General features: G+C 52.7%; 1 protein-coding gene across 4 annotated transcripts; it reads right to left on the minus strand.

Moving 5' to 3' along the window:
* Nucleotides 1–2,833: 2,833 nt before the first annotated feature.
* Nucleotides 2,834–9,938, minus strand: BMP4 (bone morphogenetic protein 4). Of its 4 annotated transcripts, none has more exons than XM_011961818.1 (4): nt 9,626–9,938; nt 6,356–6,480; nt 4,960–5,336; nt 2,834–3,995 (listed from the first exon to the last, which is right to left on the minus strand). In XM_011961818.1, exons 3-4 carry the CDS (start codon nt 5,327–5,329, stop codon nt 3,139–3,141), a joined length of 1,227 nt encoding a protein of 408 aa, XP_011817208.1. In that variant the 5' UTR covers nt 5,330–5,336; nt 6,356–6,480; nt 9,626–9,938; the 3' UTR covers nt 2,834–3,138. The 4 variants fall into 4 exon arrangements, with proteins under 4 accessions (XP_011817208.1, XP_011817209.1, XP_011817210.1 ...); XM_011961819.1 differs by having other exon boundaries at nt 9,835–9,912; XM_011961820.1 differs by lacking the exon at nt 9,626–9,938 and adding an exon at nt 7,487–7,615.
* Nucleotides 9,939–10,688: the final 750 nt, after the last annotated feature.

Here is a 10,688-nt window from a genome sequence, read left to right on the forward strand (position 1 = left end):
GGGGCGGGATCTTGACGCCGGTCCAAGGCCGGGTGACTATTGGGGTCTGCCAGCCCCGCGGACGCGCCGAGCCCTCTCAGTGTGGCGCTGCCCGGCGGCGAGGGGGCTGGTGGAACGAAGCACGGTCAAGACAGAAAACAAAGTCAGCAGGTCACCTGGCAGGTTCTGGGCGAATTATGCAACGAAAGCAGGGGAATGTTTGATGCGTCCCTCCTCCCCGCTCCACCCCCCCCCTTTTTTTTTTTTTTTTTTTTTGGTCTTAAGCTCCTAGGAAGCCGGTTCCAGTTTAAGGGTTGGAGAGGGATCGACCAAGCTGCTCGTCTGATGTAGTTACGACTTTGCCGAACTCCGCAAGGGCGAGCTTCCCTGCCCATCTTTCTTTTAAGTAATGGGAACATTACTCTGGAGAAAAACAAAAACAAAAACAAAAACATGAATGGGGCGAAATGGTAGGCTTGATCCAAAAGCAATGCCGAGAATCACCCTACGACTTCCATAAGGTACTGAACTGAATATCAGGCAAAAATATTAAATGCTGAAACCTGAATTAAATAATCTCCACACACATCCACTTTTTTTTTTTAATCTCCCCTGGCCTCAGGACTAAGCTTTCAAACAGAATTTAAAGAGTTAACGCTGGCCATAGTTCTTTGTTTTCCATGCTAACATTTGTGACATTAGGACTATTTTGTTAACTAGGTATATGCAATTCACAGAATTTCACGGTAAATTCCCCAGACCAAATATTTGACTGAACAAATAAACAACATTATCCATTCCTGAAAATAAGCCAGTAGGAAGGGGGGAGGATGGGGGAAGGGGTTGGTTGCTAGAAACTGGACAGCCACAGGACTCAGTACTGGCCCTAGGATAATTTGTTCAAGTGCTGGAGATCTACTGGTTCCCTTTCAATGACATCGACATTTCAGAAAGTTGCTAGAAATTGGGCAAAACAAAATGAGGTTGCCTGAGGGGAATCCATAATGGGCTTCCCTAAATGATTTATTTGAGCTCCATACCATTAATCAAAGGGGCAGCGACCTGGGGGGCTGGAGGGGTGGGGGAAGGATCCCTTTTCGCGGGGAGTTTTGGAGGGACTGTGGAGTCTTGCTGCCTTTGCCTGGGGCTCTGATCTCTTCTCTCCACCTGCGCTCTCCGGGGAGCTGGGGTTTTGGCAACCACCCTGCTTCGATTTTTATTGGTTTCCACTAAGCTGCTCCTTTTGGAGGAGTGTAGGACTTCAGTAATTAAAAACAAAAAATGAATCCTGCTTCACCCACCCCACTTCCAAGAGCATATGTAAGAAAGAGTGTGTGTACAAGAATGCAAGGGTGCACACCCCACACAGAAAAATGCAAACGCCAGGAGTGTGTACCACACACATTCTTTGGATGCACACACCACCAGAAACAGCAGTACTACCGCTCATATCTACATCTTCATGATGGAGAAATGTGCTATCAGCCTTCCCCACAGACACCATACAAAGACACTATTTCTGCCCCAAAGGGATCCGAAGGGATCTTGGTCTGTACTGGCTCACTTCATATGTGTCAATTTTCTCAGCACACATATGAAATGAGCCAGCACAGACCAAGATTCAGGGCTTAATTTAGTTGATGGTGGCAAGTAGAAAAAGCAAAGGCCTCTCCTCTGCTCCTCTTAATCCCTACACCGGTCATTCCAGAAAGGCATTTATCTGCCTGCTGGGAGCCCTTAACTGAGGGTATATTAGCATCCTCCTTTTTTTAACTTTGTCCAAAAATTGAGCTTTTGCTTTTAAGAAACCCTAACACAGAACATCAGATCTACCTCTTTTTGCCCAACTCCAGGGAAGAGGGTATGGGGGAGGCAGTACAGAGAGAAAAGGAGAGTTGACATTTGACTCAAGAGATTTCTGTATAATAGTGGGACACTGTCACAGTGCCTGCTTAGAAATTCTGACCCTTTAGTATCTGACCCCATTGTCAACCCCCACCCAGCCCAATCCGTTGGGATCCTAAACTTGATGAAGGCCTTCACAAGGGGAAAAGAGGACAAGGGCAAATGTCAAGAAACAACAGGAAATTATATCATGTGGTATATTAAAACAGTAATCAACAAACTTCTTGAAGGTAGGGTATATTATTTGTTCCAAAAAAAAAAGACAAAATAGCAGTGCATGCCTGTAATCCCGAAGAGGCTGAAATGAGAAGATTGCTTGAGCCCAAGAGTTCAAGACCGGCCTGGGGTAACAGAGAGATAACCTATTGCAAAAAAAAAAAAAAAAAAAAAAGACAAAAGAAAAATAAAAGAGTCCTCCCTGGAGAAAAAAAAAATTTTAAACATGCCTTCACACACATTATGATGCCAGTGTGCAAATTAGTTCTGATTTGGAAATATCACATTGGTGCCTGTAATAACTAGAGACACTCTGAGGTATCATAAAAGCAGAGATGGGTAATCATTTTCCTAGAGTTAAGACCTCATCACACTCAGCTGTGACACGCCTCAACAGGTGAGTGAAACAGAAGATGTACAAGGGGCCCAAAACGCAGTCTTTAATCTGACCTCCACTCCTTTCATCCCAGTATTTCTCCAAGGCATGTGTCATCCAGATGGGAGAGGATACTGTATCCTCGTTAACATTAAATAGAAATGGAAAACAATTCATGCTGGCAATTACCATCTCTCTCTGCGAACAGTTTACTTCCTGTCCCTACAACTTAACCACCTCCAGGTACCACCTTTTGACTTCCATCCAGCCTCCAACTCACCTCAACAGAAAAAAGCCTCATTCAAAAGAGATGAACCCAAAGGAAAAGAGAAAGGATAAAGAGAAAAAAAGCCATGATTTACCTTTAAAATAATGACTCATTTTATTTTTTTCTTTTAATACGTAGTTATAAATATATTTTGTCAAAATATATGATCAATATGGTCAAAACATTTGCACGTAAAGTCATAAATAAGGTCAAGGTGAATGTTTAGGGTTTTTTTCCTTTTTTTTTTTTTTTAAAATAAAAGTCCAGCTATAAGGAAGCAGTCTGTGTAGTGTGTGGGTGAGTGGATGAGAATGTGTGTGTGTATGTGTGTGGTGTGTGTGTGTGTGTGTGTGTTGTGTATATCTGTCTGTCTATCCTCAAGGACTGCCTGATCTCAGCGGCACCCACATCCCTCTACTACCATCTCCTGATAATTTTTCAGTACCACCTTATCATACTCATCCAGGTACAGCATGGAGATGGCACTCAGTTCAGTGGGCACACAACAGGCTTTGGGGATACTGGAATTGACAGAATTGACCAGGGTCTGCACAATGGCATGGTTGGTTGAGTTGAGGTGGTCAGCCAGTGGAAAGGGGCAGTCCCCATGGCAGTAGAAGGCCTGGTAGCCTGGTGGGGCCACAATCCAGTCATTCCAGCCCACATCGCTGAAGTCCACATAGAGCGAGTGGCGCCGGCAGTTCTTATTCTTCTTCCGGGCCCGCTGTGGGTGATGCTTAGGACTACGCTTGGCCCTCCGGCGTCGGGTCAAGGCATGGCCCCGGCCATCATGGCCAAAGGTGACCAGGAGGGGCCGGAGCTGGGCCCAATTCCCACTCCCTTGAGGTAACGATCGGCTAATCCTGACATGCTGGCCCTGGTGGGTCCGAGTCTGATGGAGGTGAGTCACCTCAATGGCCAGCCCATAGTTTGGCTGCTTCTCCCGGGTCCAGCGAAGGACCGCAGGGCTCACATCAAAAGTTTCCCACCGTGTCACATTGTGGTGGACCAGTCTCGTGTCCAGTAGTCGTGTGATGAGGTGCCCAGGCACCACTTCTGCTGGGGGCTTCATAACCTCATAAATGTTTATACGGTGGAAGCCCCGTTCCCAATCAGGGCCCTGGTCCACCTGCTCCCGGAAGAGCCGAAGCTCTGCAGAGGAGATCACCTCATTCTCTGGGATGCTGCTGAGGTTAAAGAGGAAACGAAAAGCAGAGTTTTCACTGGTCCCTGGGATGTTCTCCAGATGTTCTAGGCACAGTTAGGAAGGAAGGGGAAAAGAAAAAGCACATGAACTTTTTTCAAAGATGGAAGAGTCAAGAGAGAGCTCAGGGTTGGGCGACGAATGGTGAATTCTGCTTACGCAGGGGAAACCTACTAGGGGGAAATAAGCATACCCCTTAATTTGAAGGAGCAGATAAGTGGGGCAGCTAGCAAACCAGCAAAATGTAGCCAGCATTTCTCAAGCACCAAAGACAGAAACTACCTCCCAGCCTCCTTGATATGTCTAATAATTTCCATGTGTCAACTCCTCTACGGCACCACCATCAGACTCCTCTTTTAAAACACCCTCTTGGTTTTGTGTCCACAGTTTTCTTTACAAGTGGTTGTAAAGAAAAAGAGGGGCCAACAGAGCACAGGCAGGAGGAAACATGCACACAACCACCTTCTCCCTCTTCCACTATTGAGTATGTTACTAAACATTTCCCCAGCGATCTTGGAAACACAGAGCATGCCTTGTTGATCATGTTACAGAGGGGAAAATAAATTCCAACACAGTAATGATGCTGGTGGATTAATAACTCAGATTTACTTTGGAAAAGAAACATCCGCTAGGAAACATTCAGATCGGATTACAAGGCCCCTATTGAATAAACCCGACAAACACACAGCTGTAATATTAAATTCAGTAGGTGCTTTGAAAAAAACGGGCAGAAAACCCAGCAGAAAAGGCTTTGATATAGCAAAAACAAACCGCTGGGGCTAGCCCACGTCTGAGTGCTGTCATTCCCCTTCCCCTGAACACCTCCCCCTCCGTCTCCAAAAAATAAGTTCGGTGGCAGCTCTGCAAATTCTTGGACGTAAGGAGCTCTGTTCCTCAGCCTCCTGGATTGGGGCTTTGATGCAACCCGAACTCTTCTTCCCCAGGGCTTTCACTGCCCCTCTAGCTAGTCTCACTAGCCCTCCCCCACGCAGACTGGGGGAAGAGACTGACCTTCGTGGTGGAAGCTCCTCACGGTGTTGGCGCGGCTGGCCGGGCGCTCAGGATACTCCAGACCAGTGCTGTGGATCTGCTCTTCCTCCTCCTCCCCAGACTGAAGCCGGTAAAGATCCCGCATGTAATCCGGAATGACGGCACTCTTGCTAGGCTGCGGGCGGCGGCGCAGCCCGAACATCTGCAGAAGCGTCGTCTCGAAGTCCCGCAGGAGCTCATGGCTCTGCCCTGAGCGGCGTCCTCCCGCGTGGCCCTGAATCTCGGCGACTTTTTTCTTCCCCGTCTCAGGTATCAAACTAGCATGGCTCGCGCCTCCTAGCAGGACTTGGCATAATAAAACGACCATCAGCATTCGGTTACCAGGAATCATGGTGTCTCTGGGGAGGGGGAGGGGAGTGGAAGGTTAGAGAATAAATAAACACCAATAAATAGGGAGAAATAGATGTGTCTGCATATGCATTTAGGGCTAGAAATGGAGGGGCAAGATGGAAAGCAGGTCAGAAAGATCAAGTTTGTGTCTTCTCCCTCACACACCCCCCCCCCCCACCAGCTGCAGCCATGCACGGCCTGAAAGTAAGAATTGCCCTGTAATTACTTGGTCTAACTTGTTTACAGTCAAATAACCCCAAATCAGATAGCCTCCATCCTGTTAATCTTTTTTTGTCCTAACTGCTATCTGAGCCATGATCTCAGCGTGGCTTCTTCAAGGATAAACAGTTAACATTGAGGGGGTAAAAAGGGGTGGGGGAGGGAGAATTAGAATGACATTGCTCTCCACTTTAGACCTTCAGCTTCCCTCCCTTTTCCTCCACCCTCAGAGCCCAACTTTCACAACTTCCAGTTGGTTCAGAGCCAGAGGGAGGGAAAGTGAGAGGCAGGGGCTGGGAGAAGACAGAGGACGACAGGATCCAGAAGCCGAGAAGGTGGTCTAGGAGCTAACCGAGTGGCTGGAGGGCTTATTGTGTTGTGGCCGATGACTTTGAAATACTCAGCCAAAAGTGCCTGATCGTGCCCGCTCACCCCCAGGAGAAACCTCTGTGAGTTTTGACGAGACAGTGGGAATGTGCCACTGAGACACTGGGTGCTCCCCCAGGCAAGTAGGGTAGGGGAAGGGAGTGGTTAGCCCTCAAGGTACAACCCCGGGCTTTCATCTCTTTAGCTCCCTCGCGCTCCCCTTTCTTGCAACGCTGAGGGCGAGTGCGCGCCAGCAGCACTTTAAAAGGAACTGGTAAGCTTCGAGCGCCCCAGCTGCAGGGCCAAGAAGGGAGCGACAGGGCTGCCAGGGAGCAGAGTGTGGACATTGCAAGGGAGGTCCGACGGAAGGGACAGCCGGCGAGCAGGGGTGGTGAGGGCAGAGTGAATTCCCGGGAGGGGGAAGGAAGAGGTGTCTACTCACTGACAGAAAACAAGGCATATAATAACAGTCCATGATTCTTGACAGCCAATCTTGAACAAACTTGCTGGAAAGGCTCAGGGAAGCTGCAGCAGTGCGTTGCTCGGGATGGCACTACGGAATGGCTCCTAAAAGGAATATTTGAATATAATGAGACTCCGGCGCAGACAGACTCTGTTTTTCTTCCAGCCCCCTCGGAGTCACGTGAGCGCCGAGGCCCCTCCCGCGGCGGGCGGTGAAAGGGCCTGCGCGCCCTCCCCTCCTCCACAGCCCCCCGCCCCTCGCGGGCCCGCCCCCTCCAGGCGAGGCCAACCTCCGCGCCCGCCGCCCGAGCCTCTGCGGTCCGGGAGGAGCTCCCGGCGGCGCTCGGCAGAGCCCTCGGCTGGTGCCTCGCGGCCGCTGAGCTCCCCGGGCTAAGGGCGCAGCGCGCGGAGAACCCGGTTCTCCGCACGGTGCGTCGGACAGGGCTCCCACGCCAGGCCACCTGAAGCCAGAGGATTTGGGGCGCACTGAAGGGACTGCGTCTTGCAGCTCGAACTCTGCTTAAGTGGGGCTGGTAGCGAGGTCGGGAAAGTCTCACCCGCCCAAAGCCTCACAACCGAGAGCCACTTAAAAAGGAAAGCGCCGAGGGACCCTGCACACGCGCGTATACACACACACACAAGCAAACACGAGCTCCCCGCCACTTCCTCCCCAGGGTCTCCACAAGGCCAAATATTGCTCCCAATGACAGCCAGTCACCCCTTGGCGAACGCCTGCTAAGGCTCCGAAGAGCGGGGCCACCGATCTAGCTCCCGGCTGAAAGCTGCCGACCTTGTCACGCACGGGGCCGGGAATGGGCGGAGGGTGTTAGAGGGTGATGTCTGTGGGAAAGTGAGAGGGAGCAGTTGCTAGTCATTGCTCCGGGTCCATTACAGAGAATCCCCAAACCAAGTCGGCCGCTGCGTGGCCCCTCTCCCCCGGCAAAGCAGACCCCGAAGAAGCCATTCCAGGCAGAGGGACAGACGCCGGGGCTCGCAGCTCTGGGCAGGTTCAGAGAGAGGCGTCGCTGCAGAAAGGACGCATCACAGTTTTCAGATCTTAATGTCGCCGAGGTTTTACAACTCCCGACCCGGCGCAGAAAGGAAATCCCACCATGTTCCCGGGAGTCGAGAAAACCGTGAACAGCTTTCGGCCTGCGCCCGACCTCTGCGTCTGCGTCTCTCTCGCCTCGGCTTGGCTTATTTTTTAAACCACCACACTCCTTCCCCCGCCACTTCCTTCCCCCACCCCCTTCCTCCGTTGCACCAGCAGCAGAGTCGCAGCAAATACTCCTTCAAGAATTTTACCTACCCACAGCTCAAGCGATTACTAGCATGTCCTGACTAATTGAAGATGCTGCCGCGCGCGTGGGTAGCTCAGAGCAAGGGCCTCTTCGAAAATCCGACTCGGCGCAACTCAGCGTTCAGCAGGGCCGGGCGTGCCAGGTCGCCCCCGGGACCCTGGCCGCATGACTCCTGCCCCAAAGCCCACTCCACCCGACCTCCCTTTCCTGAGGCTGTTCCTGGTTGCCGCTCTGGTCGCTCTGGAGCTCAAGGGCTCGGGTTGCCTGCCGCCCCACTCTCCACGCAAAAACTTGGTTTTCTTCTTAGGAGCACTTGCAGGTAGACTTGGATGAAGAGGAGTAAAGGATCGAGGAGTAAAGGATCGAGCAGCTCAGCTCTCGCTCCAGACGGTGGATGCCCGGCGTCGACCGACACCTCAGGTCCGGGTGCGGAGGCCGCTGGCGCCCCTGCGCGACCGTCCGTGCCCCGCAAAAGCCGCGCGGCTTTCGCCTTTGCTGGTCCCGCGCCACCGCTGGGGCGGACTGCGAAAGGGTTGGGAAAAGCAAAGGGTTTTTTTGTTTTGTTTTGAGACGCAGAAGCCCTTTAAAAAGCCCGGCGAGGACAGATCCAGAAGTAGAGAAAGGAGACGGAGGCAAGCTGGTGCCCGCGAGGCAGAGGGACAGTGGAAGGGGCGGGCGCCCGGGATCCCCGGAAAACCCTCGGCCCCAAGGAATCTCCTGGGGCGGGAGCGCGCGGTTCTAAAACCGAGAGGATAGGGAGGGGAAGGGGGAGTTGTCTTTCAATTTCGGATTCACCAGGATTCATCTCTCATCACATTTTTCTTCTCAAATTTTTAAATCGAAAAGATAAAAGCCAAAAGGACTTTCATCCCCAGAACTTTTTCTTGGGGGAAAGGAATGCAACTCGGGGTGGTTGTCCTTCACTTCCCTACCCGAATCTTCTCCTAATGCCGAAATGTGTTTACAGGTAGCCTCAGTTTACCAAGTATGTATCTTTTGGGGTGTTTACGTCTCACAAAGCCTTCAACTCATAAACCGCGATCCTTGAAAACCATCCTCCAAAGAAGTGCTTAGGAGGCGTCTGAGGCCCCCGGACCAACTCCCGCTGGAAAAAGCCTGCAGGGACCCGGGAATCACGGGATCCTTTCCCGTCGGTTCCAGGCCAGGAGGGCCAGGAAGAGCCGCGCGTCCGCCTTTCGTCCCGCCAGGAACTCCCCATAGGACATGACACCGCAGGAACGCGCGTCCTGGGAGCCCCTGGGATCCTGGCGGTCGTCTCTACGGACGCTACACCATGAAACGATAGAGGGGAGGCTCCTTGGCTTCCGCAAGTCGACGAAAATAGCTCGTGGAGAAGGCGCCTCCTGCAACTGCAGTTCGCAAGCTCTCGGGGCGCCCCGCCAGCTGGGGGCCAGATTGGGTGACACTCCCCTAGACGCAGCCTCCGGAGCGGCGCGCACTCTCCAGAGGCCAGCAAGACTGCGCTCTCTACCGCAGAACCAGCTCCAGCTAGGTGTTCTCTCCCCATTTCGCCGTCGCTCTGCCCCCTCACTCTCTCCGGACCTCAGAGCCGGCTCTCTCCTTCCTCCTCCCGCCCTTTCCGTCTGGGGATCGCAACCTCCAGCCCGTGGGCAACGCGTTCAGCCCAAGACCCCACAGTTTTTCCCAACGACCCCCTACCGAGGGCTTCTCTTGCTTCTGCTCTCCTGCCCCGCACTTCCCAAAGGTGAGAATCTCCCAGGGACTGCTGGACAGAGAAGGCCTGGGCAGGAGCAGCAGCCAATATTTAAAGGTCTTTCAGCGCCAGCATCCCCACCTCCAGTACCACTATTGGAAAATAATTAGGCCACCTTTTGCCTCAGTCACAGCCTGAGTCCCCAGCTTATTCCCCCCAAGGAGGCTCCTAGACCCCCTCTGCCTGTCTCCCCTCAAGAGGTAGCCTTGCTCACCATAGGTCCCTGCAGTAGCGGGCTCGCCAGCAGCAGCTCCTGGGGACCTCTGAACGGTTGTAGTGAACCTGGGCGAGGGCCGGGGACTGGGGCGCTGCAGGCTCGAGACAGCTTGGACGGGAATCCCATCGGGGAGACAGGCTAGATACTCAGCCCGAGCAGCAGCGGCGTCTCAGGCTCGCGTCCCTCGGCTCGGATGCCACACTCACCTAGCTTCCGGGCCGGGCTCCGCGTTCCTTCCCTCCCTCCCTCCTCCTCTGCCTTCTCGCATCTTCCTTCCTCCTCTTTCCCTCCCTCGCTTTCTTTCTTTCCTTCCTCCTCCTCTTCCCCGGCGGCCCCTCCCTTCTTCCCTCCTCCCTCGCTCGCCTCCCTTTCTGGGGATGGGAGCCCCGCCCACATCCTCCCCTCCAGCCTCCCGACCTCGCCTAGCAGGCCCGGGTCCCGGAAGCCCAGGCAGCGCCCGAGTCCGCAGCTGCTGTCCGAGCTGGGACGCCGATGCCTCCAGCTCTGGGAAGCGGCTGGGGCTCACCTGGGGACCACGTGCGGAGGTACTAGAAAGCATGCACCGACTAGTCGCTGTACCTTCCAAAAATACCCATGGGAGTCTGGGCTTCCCTGAGTTTAGTGTAACTGCTGCCCAAACTGATGATTAAAACAGTGAGTAATCACCATTTACCCTGAGTAATTAGAGATAATGAAACACCTCTAAAATCAGGTTATGGAGAAAGGAGCTGTTGGATCGGTTTAAAAGGTGGCCTTCCATAAACTGTTAAAGGATTTCCAAACGTTGAGAAACAGGCTGTGTGCAGAACTGTGTGTGTGCCAGAGAGAGATACCTCTTGGGCTGTTAAAAGGTGAATTTCCTTCCAAAACATTCTTAAAGTGCGTTTTGTGGAACGCCTTGGTGATGACCCTGAGGTAGACCCCAGTAAACAAGCTCACTTCCCTCCTCCCCCCAAGACCAAAAGGCAGAGGTGGCCTGCAGACAGGCTGAGGCCACGTTTTCACAGTTAGAAAAATCTGTTTCTAGCTCAGAAGCTGTCTTAAGAACCGACACAGCAGT

The sequence above is a fragment of the Colobus angolensis genome, unplaced genomic scaffold (assembly GCF_000951035.1).
Source record: "Colobus angolensis palliatus isolate OR3802 unplaced genomic scaffold, Cang.pa_1.0 Scaffold57, whole genome shotgun sequence".
NCBI classification, from domain to species: domain Eukaryota; kingdom Metazoa; phylum Chordata; class Mammalia; order Primates; family Cercopithecidae; genus Colobus; species Colobus angolensis.